The sequence below is a fragment of the Acytostelium subglobosum genome (genome assembly GCF_000787575.1).
Source record: "Acytostelium subglobosum LB1 DNA, scaffold: scaffold10, whole genome shotgun sequence".
NCBI classification, from domain to species: domain Eukaryota; phylum Evosea; class Eumycetozoa; order Acytosteliales; family Acytosteliaceae; genus Acytostelium; species Acytostelium subglobosum.
In genome coordinates, this window is record NW_012236523.1 from 248,981 (window position 1) to 274,866 (window position 25,886).

The following is a 25,886-nucleotide window of genomic DNA, read 5'->3' on the forward strand; positions in this document are numbered from 1 at the left end:
CACGGCGGCCAACAGATGCAACAACAGCGCGGCGCAGACATCGAGCTCGACATTGAGGCCACTCTCAAGGACCTCTACGTGGGCCGCACCACACACGTCACACACAAGAAGCAGATCCTATGCCACAAGTGTCGCGGCACTGGTGCCAAGCGCGCAGAGGACGTCACAGTGTGCACGGGCTGCAATGGCTCGGGCATCAAGACCAAGATCCAACACCTTGGACCAGGCTTTGTACAACAGATGCAGACCACATGTGACGAGTGTGGCGGCAAGGGCAAGAAGGTCACCAGCAAGTGTCCACACTGCAAGGGCAAGAAGGTGGAGATTGGCGAGGAGACCTACACCATCTACATCGAGAAGGGCATGGCCGACGGCCAGACCATCAAGCTGGACGGCATGGCCGAGGAGGCGCCCGACACCACGCCCGGCGACGTCATCTTCAAGATCGTCCAGGTGCCACACCCCCAGTTCACGCGCGCCGGCGACAACCTGCACTACCGAATGGCCATCACTCTGTTGGAGGCACTGACAGGTTTCGACAAGACCATCGAGCATCTCGATGGACACAAGGTGCGTGTGCATCGCGAGACAGTCACACGACCAGGATTCGTCATGGACATTGAGCACGAGGGCATGCCCCATCACAGTTTCCCATCGCAGACCGGAGCACTCTACATTGAGTTCACCGTCATCTTCCCAACAGAACTGACCGCTGAACAACAATCAGCATTCAAGAAGTTACTTTAGGAAGTGAGCAGGGGGACTATTCCAGTTCTGGTCTCTATCATTCAATAAATATATATAAATATTACGATCAATCAATCAAGTCCATCCCAATTGGAATGGCGACACCTTCTTACCCCCATTGACATCATAGGGCATCGTGTGACGATGGGTGTCTGTGGACCTCACACAAGTTGAAAAGCACCCCCATGAGGCCATCAACTCCAAAAAAATCTTCTTTGAAGGGGTCCACGATCAAAACCAATGCAAATCTTTGCAAAGATTTATGGCACAACCAGTGTCCATTTTTCAACGCCAGCCATCATTCATCCATCCCATCAATCAATCAATCTAACAAACACACAATAATAATAATAATTAACATATTGTTGTTGTCTCTATTTATCTATCTCTTTTTCACTTGCAGTATAGTTGGCAATTGACTTGCTTGTTCAACACAGGTACACACAAGACAGGACAAAGCAAACATTGGTCGGAAACACGACCAGCACCAACACCAACATCCAACACATCAACACAACTTTACAATAATAGCATAGCATAGCTCTTGTTACAGGGGCCAACTACTGCCGCGGACTCCACACAATCAATCAATCAACATATCAATCAATTGAAACAAAACCATGTCCACAAACAAACTTCCAGCAACGCCAAAGTATTCCAATGTACGTATATTAGATCAGACCATACTGGACGACACAACAAAGTTATATATAACTTACAATTTGAATGTACATTAGACAATAGGCAATCAACAACAACAGCATCTGAGTAGAAGTGCATCATCAAACACATTGGCAGCACCAACTCAAACACAAACTCAAACACCAACACCAATAACACCATTGTTACCAAAGTCACCTGATCGCCAAACTCAATTACAGAGAAACCCAAGCAGTGGAGGACTACTGCAACCTGTTGTACATTTATCAAAGTCGTCATCATCGACATCAGTTGGATCAGTCCAATCACCAGCGATCTGTGTGAGTGGCGGCAGCGACACACACCATATGCAGACCAACAATCATTATCGACTTGCCAGCTCTGGCTCATTGCCTCCACGTCCAAACACTACTACCAACGGCAGCAGCAGTAGTAACAGCAGTGGTACATCATCCCCATTGAGCCAATCACAAAAGGCTCCTGTGCATAGGAAGCCCTTGCCCAGCATACCTCAGTCGGCATCAAGCAACAGTCTGATGGGCGACGACCAGGGCGAGCAACGCGCCAGCAACACACACAACAGGCCAGTGCCAAATCCCCCAACAGCAAAGGGCGGATACGAGCCCCAGCCACCATCAGCCACGGCACACATCACAGTTGATTTGATTCCTCATGACTTTGGCGCGGACACATCGTCGGCACACCCATCACTGGACCACCTGGCGGCATTTACATCATTGCGCGACCTCAAGGCAAAGGAGATATTGACGACAGAGAGGACATATTGTGATAACATGCGTATACTTGCCGAGGTATTCCTGCCGCCACTCAAGTCTGGCGAAGTTGCCATACCAACAAGAGAGGAGATCTCCAAGCTATGTTCTAACATCTCACACATACTCTCATTCTCCAAAGAGCTACTAGAGAGACTAGAAGAGAGACTAGCAGCATGGTCCACCACACAACGTATTGGTGATGTATTTAAACAATTAGTATGTTGTTATCTTCAATCATTCAATCAATCAATCATGTTGGACGTCACTCATACTCACATCCATCCTCGCTCGTCACTCGCGAATAGATACCATTCCTCAAGATATATACAAACTACACAGTTGGCTATGATAACCTTATGAATGTATTATTGGAACTCGAGAAGAGTTCAAGCTTTGTATCATTTCTTCAAGTATGTGTCATGTGACCATAGGACCCAGGCCTAAGCCTCGCACCCAACTCACACTCTTACATCGATCAAACAACAGAAATGCTTGGACGATCCACGAACAAGGAAGATGGACCTTAGATCATATTTGATCCAACCAGTCCAGCGTATAACAAGATATCATATGTTGTTGGATGAGCTACTTAAACATACCAATCCTACACATCCTGATTACCTTGACCTCGAGAAGGCTTTGGCCGAGATGAAAAAGGTAACCTCAGAGGCCAACGAGGCCATCAAGAGAAGTGAAGCACGAGCCAAAGTCCTTGAAATCCAGAAGTTATTCGTAGGTGATGTTGACGTATGTATATCCTTCAATGATCATTCCACGGCCCCGCCACATCACTCACTAACTCCATCACTCAATCAATCGATCAATCAATCAAAGTTGGTCGCACCTCATAGGTTCTTTGTGTATGAGGGTGTGTTGACAAAGGTGTGCAGGAAGGCTTGCAAGAAGAGATTCGTATTCTTGTTCTCGGATATGTTGGTGTACGGCTCGTCCATCCCACCAAAGTTGCTGATGCACGAGAAGATCAATCTGGATCATTGTAGAATTGAAGATATACCAGATGGAGACAGTGGTGGCAGCAGATCAATCTCACTCAATGGTGCACTCATCACCAATGCCTTCCAAATATGCAGTGACAAGAAGTCATTCATTGTATTCGCTGACAATGCCGAGAGCAAGATGAAGTGGATGTTAATGTTGACTCAAAGTGTATGTTATATAGTTTTCCGGTTTTATGGGGTATGATTCCAATCACTCACTCACTCAATCAATCACTCAATCAATCCAGATTGAAGCAATCCAGACAAAGAAATCAACATTGAAATCAGGTCCTGGATCAGCATCAAAGTCGGAAGCACCAGTTTGGGTACCGGATGAGACAGCCACCAACTGTCCATTCTGTACCGAATCGTTCACTTTCATGAATAGAAGAGTATGTACACACCAGGTCCCTTCTTCACCAATTCCCCAATACTAATCCATTCCATTCATTCGATCAATCAATCAATCAAACCCATACATACACATACACTATACAGCATCACTGCAGGAACTGTGGAGCACTGGTTTGTGGCAAATGTTCAGAGAAAAAGCTCAAGCTACCAGTAACCGATTACAAACCAGCTAGAGTGTGTGATACATGCTTTGAAAAGGCCAACAACAATAATGGTGTTGTTGTCAATCAATCATCTAGCAGCACCAACAACACAAGTACAACAACCACTTCTAGCCAACAACATCCAAACAACCAACGATCTTCTGGTTGATCAATGAATGATTGATTGAATTAATTAAAATGGCAATATATCATTAAAGAACTGGAAACCCATGCAATTAAAGGGTCATGGCTCCACAACAATAACCAGTCCACATTCATCTACATCTTTATCCACAACACGACACAACATACTCACCCTCATCCCCCACTACAACACAACAACAAATAATACCAATGATATGGCCTCAATCAATGGCCCTGATCGTGATGTTGATCGTGATGGTGATCACAAGATGACTAGGGTGTATATACTGGAAAGGCAATCGATGACAGCCTACTCTGTGAATCACAGATGGACCACCACGTTGTGCGAGGCACGTACCCACAAGCGGTAACACTTATTATCAAGTACTCTCACTGATTGGTGATGGGAGAGCCACAATCACCACTACCACATTTGATCAAAGCCTCCATCCAACAGTGTTGTTTGTGGAGGGGTCTGTTCATTCATTCCGACCCCACTAACACTATACCACTACATATATATACATACATATAACATGTATATCTCTTTATGTTTATTTGTGTTAAATGTCAACACACACACAACACAACCCACCACTCTAACAATGAATGAATGAATGAAAGGTGGCGCCTCATTAATCTACCAATCACCTGCAAACCACTTATTTCTAAGTCTGAGTGGTGCCGTCAAGTAGACTAGTTGTACAACAACAACTACTACACCTACATCACCACCCCCCTTGTATATGTCTGTGAGAGGTATGGTGGTTATGATGTGTCAACCCAACAGACCATTCTTAATCAAGTGGGTTGTTGCCTGCCATCCAGCAGCCAGGCAACCTGCATGCCTACGTTACCCTTAATCACTATTACTGATAAACATAAAGGAAACATAACCATTATTAGACGTTGAATAATTATTCAAACTATTATTACTTCCTTCCCTTCCCTCCCTTCTTTCCTTACTTCATTCCTTCCTACACCTCATCATTCACATAACAATCCATTTATTATTCATTGTTGTTGGCGCCACACTATCCCTCTCTTTACTGACTTATAAACCCTTCAACAACATCATCATCATTATCTTTATAATAGCTCCATCCCTTTATCAGTCTATTACTATAAATAACCAATTTCTACAACTTCAATTACTACCATATATATACTTAAACACCTCATTTTTTATTCTGTCTTTTAATCCAAGTTACATTCATTCATTCATTCATACATTCATACAATATCCTTCTTATACACAATGCCACCAATATTAGAGAAACAAATGATGCCTACATCACCAAAGGAATATATTGATTCTGTTCTACCTTCTGGTGTACCAAAGATGGAATATATTATGGAGAAACATAGATCATCATCAGTAGAATATGTAAAGGAATTAGATGTAAGTATTCAATAAGATTAACCATTCATTCCATCACTCTGTTATTATTATACTAATATATGAATTATTTATTACTTTACAATAGCCACCCGAGAGGATTAAATCAATTCCAAGATCGAATACTTTGCCAAAGACTATATCATGTAATAATTGCAAGAAGAACTGTTCATTTGAGAAGATATCACCTTGTGAACGTTGTGGCAATGGTGTCTACTGCTCAAGTGAATGCAAGTTTGCTCATTGGACATTCCATCGCAAGACATGTAGAGATCTGGGCATGGTCATCAAGATGAAGAGAAAGACTATATAGTTTATTATTATTACTTTATTACTTTATTACTTTTATTATATATACACCATTCATTGACATGTCTTGTAGACATACACGAATACGAACAATAACATGGTCATTTCCAACTTGGATGACAACCTTATATACAAATAAACTGGTATACCCGATATTTATTACCAACATCTGATTAATTGGATTATTAGGCAAAGGCGTTGTCCTCTGATATCTTGGACATATCAGTATTGTTCTTCTTCTTGTTCTTCTTGTTCTTCTTCTTCTTCTGAGGTGCTTGAGGTATTATGTTCTTTGGTTGTACATGTTGGAATGGTTGTTGTTGTTGATGTTGTTGCTGGTGACCTGGTTGTTGATAATGTTGTTGATGTTGTTGTTGTTGTTGTTGTTTAGGTTTCGTTTGATTGGATAATGAGAAGGTATTACTATTGTTGTTGTTGTTATTGTTGTTGTTGTTGTTGTTGAAGTTGTTGATGTTGCTGTTGTTGAAGCTGGGAGGAAGGAAGAAATTGGTAAAGTCACCTGGATCAGCCCTCCTCTTCTTGGAGTTGCCTTGTTCTGGTCGCAATAAAAGTGGTTGTTCATCTGATGATGGATATTGATCTACATTGATAACATCATCAATATACATTGGAGTATTATCATCAATGATAATTGGTGTTGTGTCAACATATGGTGTACTACTGCTACTGTTACTACTACTGTTGTTAAAGTTGGAGGAGTGAGTATTCTGTTGTTGATGAGCGGAAACAGATGTGGATGATGGTGAAATGGCAGACGATACACTCGACGCCACGTTATCATTGACCTTGTTGACAAAGGCAAAGATATCGTTGATGGTGGAGTCTGGAGTAAGTGAAAAGAGATTGAACGCCTTGTTGAAGGAGTAGAAGTAGTTGGTGTGCTTGACCATCTGCACCTCCTTGGCGCTGTATATGAAGTTGAGGTCGTGGAACAACTTCTCAACCGAGTCCAGGAAACGGAACGTGTCGTCCAACGACAACGGGTCCTGGTGCGCCCACATGTGGCGCGTCTTGTGGATCTCATTGATGAGACCCTTGAAGGTGTGCGCCTGCTCCGGCTCACAAAAGAAGCGCGACCCCTTGAGGAACGAGCAAATGGCAGAGATGTCCCAGTGGTCCAAGCTCAGTGCACCAGCCGGTCCCTTCTTCTGCGTCCTCAGAATCATATTCTGGTGATCCAACATTGCCCTCCTGGCCGCTGTTTGTTCAGCGGCCGTCATCGTACTCTTGTCGCTAAGACAGTGATCTATGTGTTTGGTAAGTTTCTCACGACACAATGCCAATGCCTTGCCTACAACATTCTGATTGGAACCAACTCCCCATTCATTCAAATCAATCTTAATAGGATCAGTACTTTGTGGTTCCTGATAATATTGTGTTCTAATAATTGATTGTTGTTGTTGTTGTGACGGTTGTTGTTGTTGTTGTGTCCTGTTCGACCCGAATTGATAAACAATGTTATTATCTTGTTGAGGTCTATATTGTTGTTGTTGTTGTGATTGTTGATGATGTTGTATCTGTTGTTGTTGATACTGCTGTTGTTGTGACTGATGATGGGTCTGAGCAAGCAACGAATTATATTGATTGGTACCAATTGTATTATTAAATGGATTAACCGATGCAATACTATTCTTGTTGTTGTCAATAACAGTGTTGTTATAACTATTATTATTACCCATCATCGAATGATGTCCTCCACTACCTATTGTAGTTGTAGAGGTCATATTCGCACCTACAGCAGCAGCATCACCAAAAGGATTTGCATTCATCATCATATTATTATTATCAATGTTAATGTTGTTATTGTTATTTGATTGAAATCCCCACCACATTCTACTGTTATTGTTCTGTTGTTGCTGTTGTTGTTGTTGCATCGTCAAATATGATATCATATGTATGTATATAAATAATATGTATAACAAATAATTATAAGTTAGTGAACGTTAATTAATGAATGAGACAAGGACAAGAATGAACGTTTTGAAGTTGAGAATGTGCTCGAAGGTGGTGATTCTTTCAAAAAAATCAAACAAATAATAGTAGATAAATAATTAATTCCCAAAATGGTCATTATTATAATCAATCAATCAATTAAATATTAATATTTATTGTTGTGATTGGTATAGATCCTTGATTTGTTGCTTGGTTAGACGGAAGTTTGGCTTTCTAACATTGTCGGCAAAGTCACTGAGCAGGAGACACCAGTCGGGGAAGAGTGGACCGGATTGAATGCCACGATTGGCAATGTGGCACGAGAATGGATTGAAGCGAGCCAATGCATTGTTGACATCGGTCACGGATACATCGGACCAGAGACGCTCGGCGATCGCAACGGTACGTGGGAAGACACGCACGTCAAAGTCACGCTGGTCCACCTGCTCGCCCCACATGCACGCCTCACCACCAATCACATAGTCGGCATTGGTCGTGATCTGGTATTGTGGGTCGGAGACGGCCGAGTAAAAGTCCTGCCATGTGTCCTCAAACTCATAGTGCGACACGCCAATTGGGCTCTGCATGTCGAGGTAGTAGCTGAACGAGGCCACTGCGCGCAGCTTGTCGTTGACGATCTTTTGGAGGTCGCCAAACTGCCACACCTGGATGATGGTGTCGCTGCGGATTGGACATCCGTTGGCCCATGGGTCCTGCCAGATCATCTTGGTCCTCTGATTGTTGTCGAGAATGCCGGTGATCTTGTCCTGGAAGTAGGTCTCGAGGTCGGTGTAGCTGTCGAGCTTGTTGTCCTTCATGAAGGCAGTGATGGTGGGGTCCTCCTGCCAGCAGGAGTAGGGCACCTCGTCACCGCCGCTGTGGAACACAGTGTCGATGAACATCTTGGCCATGTCGGTGTAGACGGTGTTGATCACCTCGTAGGTGAGGTCCAATGCTGGGGTCATGGGCATGCCGTCAAGGTCGGTGTATGATGGGCACACGGCCATCACCTCGGGGAATGCCTTGCTCCAAGAGAAGGTGTGGGCTGGGACGTCAAACTCGGGAACGATACGTACTCCCCATGACAGACCATAAGCGACAATCTCTTGGATCTGATCAGGAGTGTACATTGCAACTTCATTATTGTAGAAGGCACCCAACTCAGTGATGTTCATCATCGATGGCACTTGAGCAGAGAATGACTCGGCATCGACCACATGCCAATGAAGTACGTTCAACTTGTTATACGCACAGGCTTCAATAATGTGCAACAAGAAGTTGGTTGGCATGAAGTGGCGACCCTAGATAGATGTGATTGGTTGAATGAGTGAGTGATCGGAATAGTTCCATTTAGTGAAAGATAGAACTTACAGTGTCAATCTGAATACCTCTCCATGGGAAACGAGGGTAGTCATCGATTTGGATTGGTACGTTGGCAATGGTGTAAGTGTTGTTGTTGAGATCGTAGGAGATGAGTTGAGAGAAGGTCTCAAGGGCATGCATGGCACCAAACACAGTGTCGGCAGTGATGGTCATGTCATAGAGTGAGTTGACAGAGAGCGTGTAGTTCTCGCTGATGCCCAACTGCAGCACCTCGGACTCGCTGCCAACCTTGATGATGAGTGTGGCGTTGGAGTCGCCAGAAGTACCAGCACCCGGACCAAAACTAAAGAGCAGCTGTCTGTAACGTTCGATGGCTCCTAGCAGGATTGAGGAGGTGGACGATGTCTCGATCGAGAATTGGCTTGGACTGACCTGCATCACTTCGGAGCCGAATGTCAATGACCTTGGCTGAGGTACCAAGTGTGGTCCATCGATAGGAGGTGGGATGGCACACATAGCAACAGTGGCCATCATCAGGCACAAGACCATCATCAACACATTCTTTGATTGTCTAAACATGATTGATTGTGTTTTTGTTGTTGAAGTTGTATGTGTTTGATTGATTGTTTGATTGGTTGGTTGAATGATGAGATGGTAAGTGTTGTTCGACTCCTACATTACTCATCGTAGAACACAACAGTGATCACTATGTTACCGATACCGGCTTCAGATATTTTGTCAGTTTCAACATCGACATCAAAGGGGGATTCTATTGCTTTTTTGGTTTTGATTGTGTTTACAAGTCCTTTCAAATTCCGAAAAAGGTTACATGTTTATTGGTAGTTCAATGAGATATTATGTGGTCGTTGTTGGGTTTTGGGTCTGGGACTGGTTGCAGATGTTGTCCACTCAAAGTATGATATTGTTAAAAGATTTTAATTATTAATAAAATAGATACAGAGTGCCACTACTATTACATGAAGTCTAATCTGAATTCCAAGCCAATTGTAACATCTACACCTCGAGTATCAGATGTTGAGGTGTTAATGTCTGAGTGGAAACAGATTTATAACCTTCATTGACTTGGTTATTGTTGTCCAATTGGATAATAGGGATGATCCCAAAGAGTTTAGATAGTGATTCTAGAATTATCATCAATATTAATATTGATTTATTGATAAATATATATTATTTACTTACTATATAGCATGGTTATTATTTTTGTGGATTAACAAATAAATATATTACAATTAGATAAAAAAAATGACCGACGATGGTAGTGTTTGGTGGTTGATTAATTAATTAATTGCCGATTGATTGATAGGTGATCAGTAGTCACTTGTGGAGTTTATCATATATTATTTCTGTATTATTTATTAATTAATTTAATAGAGTGAAGATCAGTGATATTGTTACGATGATCCATGCACTTCCAGTTGATAGGATGCCACCGGCACTTGGCTTGTTGGTGGTGGTGGTGGTCGTTGGTGTCAGAGTTGGATTGCTCGAGGTGATGTTGGGCAGAGGTGGTGAAGTGGGCACCACTGGCACGTTCGATGGCGGACTGGCGAACAGCAGGCGATCACAGAACGTGTAGCTCTTGTCTGGACAGTAGACGGTGACGCCTGACGAGGTGAAGCTGGGTGTGTTGGCACAGCTGTTCCATTCGCCATTGACCTGGATCATCAGTGTGTTGTCCTCGCTACACTTTTGTGGATAGCATGTTGGACGCACGGGGCTGCCGCTGGTAGCCTGCGAATCAAAGCATCGCGACTGTGGTCCAAACTGTTCGTACTGTGATGTATTCTTCACTGTGACATCCGAGCAATAATAGTTGGAATTCAAGAAGACGACGTCGTTCGACACACAGTAGTCCCTGAAGGGGAGGTAGAAGCCAAGGTAGGGACTCTGAGAAAAGTGCTGTTCGTATGGCTTGAGCTCGTATGTGCCAGAGTAGTTGCGGGCTGCCCACGTTCCCACGCCTGACCTGGTGGCAGTGCATCCGTAGGTAGAGTACTTGGAGGTGGCAGCGGTATCATTCCAGTAGCCGGTGAAGTTCCATGTGGCGGGACTGCATGGCTCCATGGCAAAGGCGCAGCCCTTGTTCCTGCCCCAGACCAATGGGTCGACGCCCGTGAGGTTGGACAGTCCCCACCATCCACTGTCATAGAGTGCGGCCAATGTCAGGTTGGAGAGCGGGTAGACGGGCAGGGCAAAGCCGAGCATGATCTCCTCACCAAAGGCTGTGGCCTTCCAATGACTTGAGGTGTTCGAGCCACGGTTCTCCAGCTCGGCGCCGGGCATTTGATCGCAGTTGAAGTGCGACTTGGTGATGGCCAACACTGTGGGCGAGGAGAGGAAGTAGCGTGGGCGCTGGTATGATTCGCCAGAGGGTGTCATGCCATTGTATAACTGTGTGGTGACGATGGGGTAGCTGTACTTGGCGCGAGTCGAGCGGTCTAGGTAGTTCTGGAAAAGATACTGCGAGAAGCCGAGTGCGTGCACGCTCTCATGGATACTGACGCCGAGGAACGACATCCAGGTCTGGCCAGAAGTGCCAGATTTGGCAAAGGCGGCAAACTTGAGAGGGTTGAAGTTGAGGAAACCGGCAGCGGGGCCGTCGTCTTCAAAGAGGGCGCACAAGCCTCCGGTGGCTATTACGCTTGGGAAGTTGGGATGCGCAGTGACGTAGAGTGCGTAGTCGCCGCTGAATCCGTTGCGCTGGTCGATGATAATGCGCGTGTCGTCGCACTCCACAATCTTGAAGATGGTGGTAGTATCGCTGCCATTGGTGGTGAGGTAGTGGGTGAATGTCTGGAGAATTGTCGGCATAATCGTCTCCTTGATGAGCGCCACAAGCTCCGGTGTGATGACGTCCTCGGCGGTACAGGTCCATGTGCATGGCACAAAGGACTCATCGTCCATCTTGCAGGCGCCACGTGATGCGCCCTTTCCAATGGCCACTGTCTGGCCCACGCTATAGCATGCTGATGGCTGCGAGCCATTGTTCAGGTAGGTCGTGTTGAGCATGATTCTGACTGGGTGTGGCTGCACCTCAGCCACGGCGGCCATCGAATGCCTCTCGTAGTTGACGCTCTTGAGGTTGGCCGCCACAGACTTGGAGCCCGGCAGTATGTTTATATTTGACTCGTGATAGTGAGAGTGAGAGTCATGGGTGCACTTGTGTCCGTTATGTTCGTGGTAGGTGGATGGGTGGCGTCCAGACTGATCAAGTTGATTCAGTGCACGGACATAACTATCGATGTAAGGTTGAATGTGTTGAGTGTTTGGTGTGATGCCCAGTGAGTAGCATTGACTGATGGCCAACACCAACACCAACAACACCAACTTTGAAGATATAGTTGTCTTTGTTGTTGACATTATTGTTAATACATGTATATATCTAGATGGATGGATGTGGAATGAATGAAAGAATGGAGGGAAGATTAATGATTGTGATTTGTTGTAGTTAAGGTCCAAAATTGGAGGCCCTTCGTCCCTTCATCACCCGCAAGGGTTTACCCACATCCCTTGGAATCTTGATATTTATTTGTTTGGTCCACCTTTCATTACATGACCCCGTCTACAACCATCTAATGATCACGACATTGTTTTGCCAACTGAACTGTTGGAAGTTCAAATATTTACTGTAGCATTGGTTGGTTTTGGACTGATGTATTGGTGGATGGATGGTTGATGGATTGCTGGCTGGATTCCTGTTTGGCTAGTTCTACAAAGTATTGTTGTGTATGATTGAATGAATGATTGATTGATTGTATGACTACATCACCATCACCATCACAACCCTTCTTAGGGTGTTTGTGTTAGCATTGATTGGACTGGTGTGGAGGAGAGTGGAGTGAGTGGATTGGTATGTGGCGTGCTGGATGAGGCGGACAACTCATCATCACCTTCGGTGATGACAGAGTCAGCATCGTTGTTGGCCTCGGCCAACGCCTTCATCTGGTCCTCGATGTTCTTGGTCACCTGCTTCTGAAGATCCTCAATATCGCTGTCTACATCGGCACCTGACTCATCATCAGAGTCGTAGTCCTCTGCATCGCTGGCGGCGCCGCCATGGGCAGCCTGCTTGGTGATGTTCTCGGCTGATGGAGATCTGCGCAGTGTTTGTGTGGAGGAGATGTGTGTCTTGGTGGACAGTTTGTTGGCCACAAGCGACATGAGTGTCCTGGGTGGCGAGAGTACGACTGAGTGTTTGTAGTCCTCTGGCGGCCACTTCTCGTCGGGTGCTCTCAGCTTGTGACGCGCAGTGCCATTGGAAGACATGGTGTTGCTGAATGACAATGTGATGGGGTAGTAGCGCTGGATTGAATAGAGGTTCATCGTTGAGAGATAGTCGTTGCCGATCTTGATGCCCACGTTGATATCGGCTGTCGGCTGCCATGGCAGGATCTTGATGACTGGTGGGTTGACCTTTGAGGTATCGGGAGCAGGTGTCTTCTTGTTGAGGAACCTGTCGCAAGCGGCCACCATCACAGCGTCGTTAGCCAGCTCAGAGTCCTTGCGCAGCTGTGTCACAGCGTCCCTGTCGTTGAGCAGAATGGAGATTTGTAGCAGGTAGATGTGCTCGCCCAGGATGGCAAAGCATTCGCGAGCCAACTGGTAGTAGCCTGCGTTCATACACTCACGGCCAAAGTCGCGAATATATTCGTTGAGCTTGGACAGCTGGCGACGTTCTGCTGGGTCCTGCGAGGCTTGAGCGCCACGCGCCGCCTTGTTCTCCTCGGCCAGGTAACGATAGGCATCGACGTACTGCTTGCTCTGCCACGCCAGACGGAACTTTTCCAGTGGAGACAACTTGCTCTGGCAGGTGCGCATCTGGTGTGCCAGGGAGTAGGCCAGATCGGTGAAGCCTCTCTCGCGCAGACGGTCGAGTATGAAGCGTGAGGCACGAGTGTGATCAAAGTGCGACACAAGGTTCTGGAGATAGAGTCCAATCGTACGCTTGTCTGGACACAATGAGGCAGGCAATGCGAGCAGGCCGGCCACCAGTGGCTCGAGCAAGCCCACCGACTGGCAGTGGATCGTGGTCTCGGTACGGCCCGGCACAGTAACGCCGGCGTATCCATACAGCATTCTATCGGGTAACACGCTCGCCAGGTAGATGGGTGAGATACTGAGCGAGAGGATTGGACGTGGAGGGAGATTGTGCTGCATGGTCAGGTACATTAGATGAGTGGGCGTTGTGTAGAGAAGCGTCCATTCCAGCCAGTAGATGCTGCCAAAGTAGCGGCTCTCTGCGCGGTGGCCGGGTGGCACGGATATCTGTGTGATCACCGAGAGCTTGGCGTTGGTGATTATGATGCGCTGGTCGGTCATGATGGCGCAGACACTGGTGTTTGTCTTGGGGTCGGTCTGCCACTCGACTCTGAGCACCGTCTCGGCGCGATTCAGATGCAGCGCAGACGATTGGTCGACGATGTAGTTGTCGGCGGCGCCCTGGTTAATGTTCTTGGAGAAGTAGATCGCCGATGTGTCATGGCTGTAGTACATGACGACGCGACTGTCGTTCAGCGGCGTCTTGTATACTGAGGTGACGCGAGGTGCCAAAGGATGAGATTTGAACGAGGAGATGCCTTGGGCTGTGGCACTGGCGATCTTGGCCAGCTTGCCGTCCAGGCCGAGGATCAGAATTTGTGTTGGCGATGTGCCAAGCATCACAGCATCGATACCATCGCCCTGTTGACTAATCATTCCGGCCACATCGCATATCAAATATTTGCTCAACATTGTCTGTGTCGCCATCGAATAGCTATCATATATCAATGTCATCAACTGCAAGTCTGGATTGAACGTGAAGCTCTTTGGTTTACATTGTTCGTCCTGAGCCTAATTGATTGATTGATTGAATGAGGGATGTATGAGTATGTGCTTGGGGATGTTATGGCCTTGACTAGATTACTTACAACTGGGATCAAGGGTGATGGGACCAACTTCTTGGATACACCGTTGAGTGGCTGGTAGGACTTGACGAATGTGCCGTCAAAGTAGGTGAGGTCGGCAGGGTAGTTGAATGTGTGATCGGGTGTGAAGAAGAAGCCAAGGGGCATGCTGGTGGAGGACAGGAGTGGGAAGGTCGACTGCAAGCTCTCGAACGAGTTGATAGAGTATATGAACTGATTGATGTGACGCACGCCATTGAGCGAGGCACTGGCATGGTAGAACAGGTCCCACTGGAAGGTGAAGTAGTTGCGCGTTGGATGGAAGATGACGTTGGTGGGCGTCAGTCGTGGCAGTGTGAGTGGCTTGGCATATTTGGACAGATAGTTCAACGTGTCATTGTTCACTGTCGGTGAGAACGATGACATCCTCATCGATGGCACCACCGATTTTGATTGAGTGTTCACCTCCCATGCCGACAGCTCTTCGACACCCTGTGGATTGACCGACAGCACAAAGAACACTGGCAAGTGAGGATGATGTACCAATGACAAGATATTGTGTCCTTTACAGATGAAGCCACTGTTGTTGGAAGTAAGTGTGAGCGAGGCGAGGCCAGGTCATTCGTTGATCATGTTGTGTACTTACTTGGCCAATATCTCTGGTGTGGACGAGGTGGAGATGTCGCCATAGACGATGGTGAGACCGGATGAGCCGGTCATGACCATGTACTTGCCAGCGGTGGCCTCAAACATGAGGAAGAAATTGGTCGAGTGCTCAATGTTGCGCGTGTTCTCATATGATACAAAGTCCTCAAGGTGCAAGCTGGCCATCTGTGATCTCGTCTCCCAGATCTTCAACGATCCATCCACACTAACAGATGCCAATATGAACTTTGTCGGATGATGAGCCAGCGATGACAGTGGCCTCTTATGTCCCTTCAACTTATAAGGTATAGGTGACTTGTTCTGACAATCAACAGCTGTTGAGTGGAGTGAGCGAGTGAGTGAGTTAGTACATCATCGATCGATCAATCAACCATCATTCAATCAATTATACAACATACCAACGATGTCTTTTGAGTTGGTCTTGGAGAAGAAGATGATGGCACGATTGACAGAGTTGGCGCGACAGGTGATGATTCGAGAGTCGAGCTGCTTGAGTGGATGTACAATCGTCAACAGTTTGTGTGTGTCCGTGTCCCAGAGATAGATGAGTCCAGCATCGCACAGTCCCACCAATATCTTGCTACTCGTCGAAGCTAGTACAAGTGAACCTGTACCATTATTATTGAGTATGATCAAGTTCCTTATCACCTCCTTTGGATCAACTGATATCTTTCCTGTATTACTCTGTGTCAACAAGTCGTATACTATGTGAATGTACATGCGCGAGTGTCAGTCAGTCAGTCGGTGTCAGATGATCAAACGATTGAATGAATGAAAGACATACTGTATATCTCATTACGAACAGAGACGTAGACGACGGGCGCGGTGGGGTGGAAGCAGACACCGTTGAAGACGGGCGCACTACCATGTCCGGATGAGGAGGATGAGTCGCAGTTGCTGTTTGAGGCGGCGCCGTGTGAGGCGAACTGGATGCCAGGATGATTACCCGAGCCTGAGCCGATGGACAGGGTGGACGAGTCGCTGAGTGACATCGTAGTCGATGTGGGCGATGACTGTGACACCTGGCCCAGTGAGCCGACACCGCCTCCACTCGCTCCACTACCAAGTGACTGTGGTGAATGATGATGATCTGTGTTGGCTGCAGCGGTCTGTGCCGCACCATTCATTACAATCTGTGTATCTACATCAGTAATCCTATTAACAGATGACGATACAATACTATGATATGCAGTCGACTGATTATTAGGTATCTTTATGTTGGTACTAATTCCAACTTTCAACATTATTGTTGTTCTGTTTGATTGATATTATGTTTGATTGATTGGTATTATTGTTGTTTATATCTAATATATTGTTGTCTTGAATATCTGTTGATTATATCTGTAAATATAAGAGTGTGTGAGAGATAGAGATAATGAGTCGACTCAAGACAAAGCACAACAGATACACAAGATCACAAGGAGTTAAAATGGATGTTTGCTGCAAAAGACTTTGAAAAATTGGTGTTTTTTTGGTGGTTTTGAATGATTGTTCATTCAGTGAAGAACAGTGATGATGAATAGATCGACCCCTCGATCAATCAAATAATCAATAATTAAAGAGTCTTAAGTGTTGTTAATTAATTAATATAATATAGATATTATTGTATCGACTTCAATATATGTGATCTATTTATATGTTCAAGGAGCCAAAGATTCGTTGACTTCACAAAATCCACCAAAGTCCAATTTTCGTCAATGTACTTCGCTTTTCACACTTCTTCACTCATTCATTCAATCATTCATTACATACATAAACATATAAATAAATATATATACATATTATAATATAATACAGAGAACATGTCAGAGTTTGGAAAAGCAGGTGGTGGAGGATTACAGAGTTCACAATATGATAATGTAGATAGACGTGAACGATTGAAACAGATCGCTTTGGACATGGTCGACGTGTCAAAGGATCCATATATCATATCAAATCATCTGGGAACTTATGATTGCAGACTCTGTCTGACCGTACACAATAACATTGGCAACTATCTAGCGCATACACAAGGAAAGAAGCATCAGACCAACCTCGCACGTCGAGCTGCGCGCGAACAACGCGATAACCCTGGTACAGGCAGGCTCTCAACTCTGTAACTATCTCGTCACTCATTGAATGATTGATTGATTGATACTAACATACTCATGCACGCATGCACGCACAAACACATGTAGGTCAAGACCAAGGATCATACCAAAGAAGACTATAAAGATTGGAAGACCTGGATATAAGATTATAAAACAACGCGACCCGGAGACGGGACAGCTGAGTCTGCTGTTTCAGATTGACTATCCAGAGATTGAACCTGGCGTGCAACCAAGGTACCAGTTCATGTCATCGTTTGTACAAAAGATTGAGGTGCCCAACAGAGATGTACAATACCTGTTGTTCGCGGCTGAGCCCTACGAGACCATCGCTTTCAAGATTCCAAACAAGAAGATCGACAGGACCACAGGTCCCGATGGCAAGTTCTTCACTCACTGGGACAGACAGAGATTATCATTTACAGTAAGTAGAGTAATCAAACATCATCATCATTCATTCATTCATTGATTGTTTGATTGTTTGGACCATGTTGCTAACCAATAATAACCATCTCCACTTAGGTTCAACTTTACTTTGAGGAGTCTCACAACATTGAAACTGATGGCAATATCATGAATCCACATCAAGATCGTGTTGAACGTATAATGGAATAAAGAGGCGATGCATTCATGGAAGTCCAAGGTATGGGTGGGTAGTTGGGCAAGGCAAGGGTCATGACCCTGGGTAGGGTAGGTCATGGTATCCATCCTCATTCATTCGAATCACGCAACACACACATAACCCCCCGAGTTGGAATGGGCCACCATCCAATCAATCACTTCATCTCTTGTTTATTTGTTTGATCAATCAAGTTATTTGTTCGTGTGTGTATGTATGTTTGAGTGTGTGATTGAACAGCCAGATCAATCACACAGATATACCTTCTGCACTCCACCACCCACGATCAAACACATCACATTCCAACACATGATAATATTATTATCACGTGATCAAGATAAATGAGATCAACTAACTACCTCTACCTCCTTCTCACACACTCCATCATACTTACAAGTATTATCTATTTTCATTCATTCATTCATTCAGTCAATCAATCAAACAGCCATCATTATATTATATCCAGGAATATAGAGAAATACCAGACTTTCTCCAGAGTTATTCCATGGGACTACTGGTGAAGAAAAAGAAGAGGATAGAGGACCAGTTATTCACATCTCCAACAGTCAATGTATTGTCATTATATGCAATTGGCAATGGAATGTTGAATAATGGTCCATCATCACCTACTTCCCAACAACAACAGCAACAGACACGTGGAGTATTATCAAGACAACAGTCCAATTTCGAACTACTTCCATCTTACAATGGATCACAACTTAGAGATGCAGTAATATCAAAGTCATCATCACTGGGGAGTGTTGGAGACCTGGTCCACAACTCCAACAATATTAATAATAATAATAGTAATAGTAATAATAGAATGATCGATCATACAATAGTCCAGCCACAGGCTCAACAACAACAACAGACACAAGTACAAGTACATATCCAACCACCTCCAAATGAGCTGGCACAACAACAGACAATGTTTGTTAAGAAGGCTATTACAATACCAACTAGAAGAAGAGTTGTTGAAGTGGATCGTCCAAGGAGCATATCAAATGCAGGCGAGGTTGACCTATTCTTCAAGATGAAACAGACAGAGAACCACTATGCACATTCAATCACAAGTGCCATCGCCCCATTTAAATACGTGGACGAGAGAACTAATGATGATGTTTGTATCCATCAATCTATCCATCAATCCAATCAATACTATTAATATTAACCATTGAATGATACCATTATAGGATTCAAAGATGGATGAGTTCAAGGTAGATTTATTCTTTGATGGATACTCAAAGTGGTACAAGGTATGTTTGGTCTTGGCATGGATCGAACAATCAATCTATCATTCATACTAATCAATCATTCAATGAATATAGGATATGAAGAAGAATGTTGGTACTCATTTACATCAGGTTCAATCAAAGGATTCGAATGGCAATAATATTGGAGGCGATGGAAGGAGTGGAGGAGATAGTTGGCTACGTGGAACTCCACTGAGTAGAACTAACAAGTCTCAAGCTCAAGAGGAAGGTGATAAGGACTTTATAAAAAGACATACTACATCAAAGAAGAAGTTAACAACATCGAATAATAACAACTCAACAGCCTCCACTGTAATGATGTTGAATGGAAATCATATGGTACAACATCAATCATCAGATCATGGAGATGGAGCCAATCCAAGGAGGTCAGAGCATAGATATAGCATGTCCATCGCAGACAAGACTTCACGCTTGGTGAGAAGATTGAGTAGCATTCAATCTATAAGAACACAACATAGTCCATCCCAACCTCCAAGTCCAACCAACAACACCAACAATGTTGAGGAACATGATCACCCTACCATCCCAGATCATCCCACATCATCATCAGACCAAAACAACATATCCAACCCCAGTCAGGACGATCACTCAATACCAAGTAGTCGACCTGGAAATGGAAATGGAAATGGAAATGGGACTAACAGCGCCGAGCAACAGACATCAACGACCACGGGTGGATATTCAAGCCTCTCATCATCCTCCAATCAGAACCACAACTTATCACCCAACTCCATCAGGAAGTTGGGAGGCAAGATAATGTCAATATTTGGAAGCAGCAGTTGTGGCAAACACAGGAAGATGGTATCGATCGACTTGACATCAGTGTCCAGTGCTGGTGGTAATGGCAGTCTAGTCTCACCTCCAACATCACTGGCCTCCTCCAACTGTATATCACGAACACATTCACAATCATCCATACTTCAGTACTCACCACGACAGCCAGACACCGAGAGGTGTAGCGCCTCCAACTCTCCACTCAATCGATCGACAACACAGATAACAATCCAGTGCAAGGCTACACCGCGATCATCATACTTCGACATGCCAATACCCAACACATACACGCCTGGCAACACATCACCATATTCTTCGCCACCAATACATTCTGGATACTACAATGGCAATGGTGGAAGTAGTATGCCTGCACTCAATCAAGCACAGATTATCAATCATAATAGACATCATCAGTCCTCACCACAGATGTCATTAACCAAGGGAGGAGATCTAACTGCCAACTTGTTGGATGCCGCCGATGTCATGTGTGTTGACCTTGAGCCTCATCAGAAGGATGCCGCTGACTCGCCACATGGAGTTGAGCATCAGAATGATGATGGAGCGAATGGAAATCGTGATTCAAATGATGGTAGTAGTAATCACATTGATGAGGATGATGACCTTAGTTCCACTTCATTGTCCAGCTCATACTCATCACTCAGCTCACATTCATCATCTCCAGAGCTCACTCCTCCACATAAGACCAATGGATTCTTCAAGACCATTCATGTTCCACAGAAGAAGAGGTTGTCATAAACTGGATGTATGTTTGATTGTAGTAACTGTTCATTATTTTTTGTTGGACAACTGTACAAATGGGGATCATGATATCATTCGTATATATCCTCAATGGCAGGATCTGTGAATGGTGAGGATGGCTTGGCGTCCATCTTTTCAAAGTCTTGTGAGTCCTCATGCTCCTTCTTTAGGGTGATTGACAAGAACTCTGCCTCCTTCTTGATAGTCTCTGTGAGTTCTATTTCCTCCTTGCGAATCTCTTCCTTCAAATGCTCAATATGTCTCTCCAACTCAAGTTCCTCATGGCTCTTCCTTAGAGTGTTGATATGATTGTTGTTACCATTCTTCATATCTTGTTTGTGCTCTACACATATGGATCATGTTAGTTGATTGATTCAATGAACGTCAGGACATAATACCCATACCTCTGTAGTATTGATAAATGCAACCATCGGATATCAATGGTACTAGTATCTTGAGTGCTCTGTTTAGACAGAGATGACCAGAAGAAGTCTTGTTCCATATATGGATAATATTGTAGTCTATTCCTTGCTTCTTACGAATTGATACGCCACAGATATCATCATCGGCGTTCAAATAAGAACTGAACTGTTCACCAATCACAGACAATACCAGTTCATTCCAAATCTCGTCTCTTTCATTCGATGTTAGTTTTAATAAATGATTGTATTGAATGAGTGATGAGAGGATGGATACATTACGTTAGGAACTTCTTCACCTTTAGTATTAATACACCTCCATTCTGATTCTCTGGATCCTCCCTATAATATTGAATTAGTCCACTCATCATATTATATTTATACCACTACAAGACTACTTACCATACAGGCCTAACATCCTTCTTCATTAGATGATAACATGAATTATTGGGTACTTTTGAGAGATTGGGTAGTTTGTTGAACTCTGACCAAAAGTCTTGAACTGATTGGAATGCAGAGATCTGTCTCAATGATGCCATGTATTCCTCTTGTGTGGCTCTCTCACCATGGTTTACATAATGGTCCTCCCAGAAGCACCAACCATTCTCCAATGGCAATACAATATCCTCCTCTTTCTTCTTCTCCTGTGCCACAAACTTCACCTTTGACTTCTTATCCTCATACTTTGCAGTACTATTAATAAAGTCCTTATTATTAAATGATTGTTGAGCTTGATCCAATACCTCCATTTCTATCTTTATGTTTGTTAAGTGGTTATTATTATTATGTACAAAGTTTGATGTTGGGTAAGTATGTGTTTATATATATTTATTGTAAGTTATGTTTATAGTTAGGTCTTGGTATAAGAGTATAGTGAAGTTGAAGGACTAGTCGTTAACTTACAATGTCTAGGGAGAGGACAGTACAAGCCTCAACCAAACCTCACTCTCTAATTCACTCACTCACGCATCTTGAGCTCTTTACAAACAAACACAAACAAGTAAGGCAAGGATTAAGGGAAAGAGGGTCTTGGTAGGTCTAAGACCTCCACTCACTCACTCAAATAAACAACCACAATGGTTGTGTGAAACGGGTGATTCAGATCCTTTATTACCACATATGGACATCGTCTGAGTTTGGCTTGGGATTCCCATTGGTATGGTTCGTTTGTCTAAGTGTGTATGTGTGTGTGCTTGTATTTGTGTTTGTGTGTTGAGGAGTAGACAACAATCTCTTCAGATCGCAAAGTGTTGAGTCGACCCAACACACACACACACTACAAAGGATACGAACATATACAAACCAAGAAGTAATTCAAGCTCTCCAGTAATGAGTTGGAATTGCTATTCTCTGAATGAATGTCCTTTGGGTTTTTGATGATTGTGATGATCAGCAGTCTATCATGTTGTAGTGAAAGAAAGAACATTCAATCAATCAAACATACAGACATTAGATAAAAGAGATTAATAGTCAATAACAAGATGGAAACAAGACTACCTTGGAATGTCATTCATTACATTGTATCAATTGCGAATGATACATATATGTTGAGACAGAGAAAAGAGGATTATAACCATGCATGGACATTATCACTTGCACTGGTATCAAAGAATATGTTCAAATATGTATCCTCGCATCTATTTGTTGAGATCTACTTTGGTACCAAATGGACAAAGAATACCATCTCCAACAACAACAACAAGACAATGACTGCCGCAGTTGAGGAAGCACCATTATCATGGAGTAGATGGAGAGACTCACTCATACAACTGATTGAACTACTTAGATTGGATGAACGCACTGTTGACGATGCTCTATGTGGTGGAGTTGGCCAAACGAATGAGTCGGAACGTATTATTCACGTGGCAAGAAGAAGTTGCAACGCACTTTTACCTCGACGATCAATCCCTCCCTTGACAAGCAAGCTCGTCTACTACCATGAAGTCTATCAACATATCATCAATCCATTATGTCCCATCAAGACACCGAGCAAACTGATCATTGAGGGGCATGGCTTTGATCTGTTGTGTGATCTATATCGCAAGAACCTTCAACATGGAGGTGGTGTAGCCGCATCATTCTTTCAATCAATCACCAACCTTACCATATATGGTAGAGCAGATTTTAACAACCTCGCGCTGCTCCCATCAATCAAGGCACTCAGGATAACATTGACCTCTAAGGAGAAGTCTTTGAGTCAAGAACTGCCCAGCTCAACAATCGATGGACTCAAAAAGCTTCACATCAATCGCTGTCATCTATCAGTATTATCAAAACTACCAGACAACATTCATCTCTCTATAAGTCATCGTATCGAGGATGACCATGATAATGGTGGCGACCCAGACGGCCCTGGATGTCTCAACCCAACTACCAGTCTGGCAACATTCGACTTTGGATTATTTGGCAAAATCTATCATCGAGACCTTATAACCAAGTTGACATTAACAGATGATTGTGGTGGATTGTCCACAAGGTATATCAGAACATGTCAATCAATGCCAAGACTTCGTCATTTGGTCATATGGATTGATTCATGGGTCCATGTACATCAGTTATGTGTCCTGATCAATGCATGCCCAGGCATTGACACCCTTGAACTTTGTCCAACCGACAATAAGTTTGCAGAGGTTGCCTGCTTTATAATCGGAATCTTTATACGATGTCCAATGATCAATTCAATCATCCTTGTTCAACCTTTGGAATCTGGACTAGACTTTGAAATGATTGAACAGGCACTATCAACACTTCCAACCAACATCAAAGTGACCCGAATCAAGCGATCAAGATCAAAGACCATCTGTCACCACAATGACCAAGTATACAAGATATTCCTTCATTCATCCAATCAATCCTTGGCAATAACTCACTAAAATGGAAGTGATTGTTCTATCACCCCGAGGTTCATTGTGAACTTTTGATTTGACTTTGGTTGACTTCACTCATTCAATCATTCATTCAAACAAAGTCGGACAAGTTGTGGTTATTGTTAGTTAATTGTACAACAAATATATATAGAGAGAGATAGAGAGGAAGATGGAGAAGTTCTCAAACTGGAGAGATGGACCTACTGGCATCGCACCATTGTTGCCACCAAGGCCAAAGGTATCTGAATCATCAACTATTGTCAAGATCGTAGGAACACTGTTCTACATCATCTTGGCACCAATTCTATGCATAATTCGTCTACCTCTTATACTAGTACTCACCTTACTATTGGTGTTGTTCGATTCAATCTTTAGACTGGTATGTTCATGTCACTCAATCATCATGTCATGTCATTCAATCATTCTAACTTTGAATGTTATATATAACAGATACCAATTGGTGTAGTCAGTCGTATACTTAACAGATTGTTCGCAATTATATTGGGAAGAACTATATTGTTCCTCTTTGGATTCTTCAACATTGAGGAGTATGTTGAGTCATTGTCAAGATCAAAGGCTCCTCAAGGTAGCTTCAAGTCCATCAGATTGAACGACATCATCGTTTGCAATCACACCTCCTACATCGATATCATCTATCTAACATATAGGTATGATTGCATACATTGACAGACAGACAGACAGACACAATGACTTACACTCATTCAATCAATTACAAAGATATTCTCCAATCTTCTGTATTCCACCAAATGACAAACAGAGCGCTATTGAGGGTCGTTTGATCCCATTGTCGATTGCAGGCGCATTGAGCAATGCTATATTCTCACCAATGCAACTGTCTGGACAATCAGTGCCAACCAGTCAGGTTGTACAGCGTATTAACAGCTCGTGGAGTGGCCCCGTGATCGTGCTGCCCGAGGGCACCACCTCTAATGGATCGGGCCTGCTCGACATCCAGCCAGTGTTTGTCGAGAACAACAACCTGCTGGTCGATCACTTCCACGTCATTGGCATCACCTATCCGACCAGCACGAGCACATCGCCCAGCTACACGGTGGGCAACTACTTCCTGCACCTGCTCAAGGTGTGCGCGGTGTGGCGCCACGAGATCATCGTGCGCTACCTCAGTCGCAACTGTGTGCCATCACTGCCCCTGGACGGCTCGAGTGGCCCGGTCGACACACAAGACGTCATCGAATGGTTCGACGCACTATTCAAATCACTCTCCAGTATGATCAACTGTCGACGCACCAAGATCACCGCCAACCAAAAGTTATCATTCGTTGCATACTGGCGTGGATACAGCTCGAACTATAGCAATGAGAAGAAGACCAAATAATTAATTAAACGTTGTTCACAATCAATCAAAGAGTCATTCTCATTCATGCGCGCGCCCAACTTTCATTCAAGCGACAACATCACCATCAATCACATTCAATGATTTGTTTGGAAATTGATTGAAAAAGGTTGCAAATGAACTCAAATTAATTAATTTCAAAACCCAACAACAGTTCACACATATAATCAATCATTTGAATTACTTGTATCTCTTCACTCACTCATTCATTCATATCATATCATATTATATACTCACTCAATCATTGTATTATTATTATTATTATTATTAGGTGATG

At 44.0% G+C, this 25,886-nt stretch overlaps 13 protein-coding genes across 13 annotated transcripts; 8 read left to right on the plus strand and 5 right to left on the minus strand.

Annotated features, from left to right (window-relative positions):
- On the plus strand, nt 1–744 carry SAMD00019534_055120 (hypothetical protein; the record flags this gene model as incomplete). Its single annotated transcript, XM_012899003.1, has 1 exon — nt 1–744. A coding segment is annotated over one exon (744 nt), but the record flags the coding sequence as incomplete, so codon positions are not given.
- Nucleotides 745–1,367: 623 nt separating this feature from the next.
- Nucleotides 1,368–3,907, plus strand: SAMD00019534_055130 (hypothetical protein; the record flags this gene model as incomplete). The annotated part of the gene is made up of 7 exons (XM_012899004.1): nt 1,368–1,409; nt 1,485–2,399; nt 2,489–2,593; nt 2,670–2,930; nt 3,018–3,350; nt 3,430–3,573; nt 3,680–3,907. The coding sequence occupies 7 exons, from the start codon at nt 1,368–1,370 to the stop codon at nt 3,905–3,907; spliced, it is 2,028 nt and encodes a 675-aa protein (XP_012754458.1).
- Nucleotides 3,908–5,224: 1,317 nt separating this feature from the next.
- Nucleotides 5,225–5,594, plus strand: SAMD00019534_055140 (hypothetical protein; the record flags this gene model as incomplete). The annotated part of the gene is made up of 2 exons (XM_012899005.1): nt 5,225–5,284; nt 5,370–5,594. 2 exons carry the CDS (start codon nt 5,225–5,227, stop codon nt 5,592–5,594), a joined length of 285 nt encoding a protein of 94 aa, XP_012754459.1.
- A 181-nt stretch (nt 5,595–5,775) lies between these two features.
- On the minus strand, nt 5,776–6,612 carry SAMD00019534_055150 (hypothetical protein; the record flags this gene model as incomplete). Its single annotated transcript, XM_012899006.1, has 1 exon — nt 5,776–6,612. One exon carries the CDS (start codon nt 6,610–6,612, stop codon nt 5,776–5,778), a length of 837 nt encoding a protein of 278 aa, XP_012754460.1.
- Nucleotides 6,613–6,637: 25 nt separating this feature from the next.
- On the plus strand, nt 6,638–6,787 carry SAMD00019534_055160 (hypothetical protein; the record flags this gene model as incomplete). The annotated part of the gene is made up of 1 exon (XM_012899007.1): nt 6,638–6,787. One exon carries the CDS (start codon nt 6,638–6,640, stop codon nt 6,785–6,787), a length of 150 nt encoding a protein of 49 aa, XP_012754461.1.
- Nucleotides 6,788–7,716: 929 nt separating this feature from the next.
- Nucleotides 7,717–9,445, minus strand: SAMD00019534_055170 (hypothetical protein; the record flags this gene model as incomplete). Its single annotated transcript, XM_012899008.1, has 2 exons — nt 7,717–8,844; nt 8,915–9,445. 2 exons carry the CDS (start codon nt 9,443–9,445, stop codon nt 7,717–7,719), a joined length of 1,659 nt encoding a protein of 552 aa, XP_012754462.1.
- Nucleotides 9,446–10,246: 801 nt separating this feature from the next.
- SAMD00019534_055180 (hypothetical protein) lies at nt 10,247–12,247 on the minus strand (the record flags this gene model as incomplete). The annotated part of the gene is made up of 1 exon (XM_012899009.1): nt 10,247–12,247. The coding sequence occupies one exon, from the start codon at nt 12,245–12,247 to the stop codon at nt 10,247–10,249; it is 2,001 nt and encodes a 666-aa protein (XP_012754463.1).
- A 429-nt stretch (nt 12,248–12,676) lies between these two features.
- On the minus strand, nt 12,677–16,562 carry SAMD00019534_055190 (hypothetical protein; the record flags this gene model as incomplete). The annotated part of the gene is made up of 5 exons (XM_012899010.1): nt 12,677–14,716; nt 14,794–15,349; nt 15,416–15,749; nt 15,834–16,139; nt 16,220–16,562. The coding sequence occupies 5 exons, from the start codon at nt 16,560–16,562 to the stop codon at nt 12,677–12,679; spliced, it is 3,579 nt and encodes a 1,192-aa protein (XP_012754464.1).
- A 675-nt stretch (nt 16,563–17,237) lies between these two features.
- On the plus strand, nt 17,238–18,134 carry SAMD00019534_055200 (hypothetical protein; the record flags this gene model as incomplete). The annotated part of the gene is made up of 3 exons (XM_012899011.1): nt 17,238–17,530; nt 17,613–17,946; nt 18,045–18,134. Coding segments are annotated over 3 exons (717 nt in total), but the record flags the coding sequence as incomplete, so codon positions are not given.
- Nucleotides 18,135–18,646: 512 nt separating this feature from the next.
- SAMD00019534_055210 (hypothetical protein) lies at nt 18,647–20,945 on the plus strand (the record flags this gene model as incomplete). Its single annotated transcript, XM_012899012.1, has 3 exons — nt 18,647–19,261; nt 19,335–19,397; nt 19,470–20,945. 3 exons carry the CDS (start codon nt 18,647–18,649, stop codon nt 20,943–20,945), a joined length of 2,154 nt encoding a protein of 717 aa, XP_012754466.1.
- Nucleotides 20,946–21,019: 74 nt separating this feature from the next.
- Nucleotides 21,020–22,116, minus strand: SAMD00019534_055220 (hypothetical protein; the record flags this gene model as incomplete). Its single annotated transcript, XM_012899013.1, has 4 exons — nt 21,020–21,291; nt 21,353–21,582; nt 21,650–21,709; nt 21,770–22,116. The coding sequence occupies 4 exons, from the start codon at nt 22,114–22,116 to the stop codon at nt 21,020–21,022; spliced, it is 909 nt and encodes a 302-aa protein (XP_012754467.1).
- Nucleotides 22,117–24,385: 2,269 nt separating this feature from the next.
- On the plus strand, nt 24,386–24,568 carry SAMD00019534_055230 (hypothetical protein; the record flags this gene model as incomplete). The annotated part of the gene is made up of 1 exon (XM_012899014.1): nt 24,386–24,568. A coding segment is annotated over one exon (183 nt), but the record flags the coding sequence as incomplete, so codon positions are not given.
- A 213-nt stretch (nt 24,569–24,781) lies between these two features.
- SAMD00019534_055240 (hypothetical protein) lies at nt 24,782–25,585 on the plus strand (the record flags this gene model as incomplete). The annotated part of the gene is made up of 2 exons (XM_012899015.1): nt 24,782–24,902; nt 24,973–25,585. Coding segments are annotated over 2 exons (734 nt in total), but the record flags the coding sequence as incomplete, so codon positions are not given.
- Between the last annotated feature and the right edge of the window lie 301 nt (nt 25,586–25,886).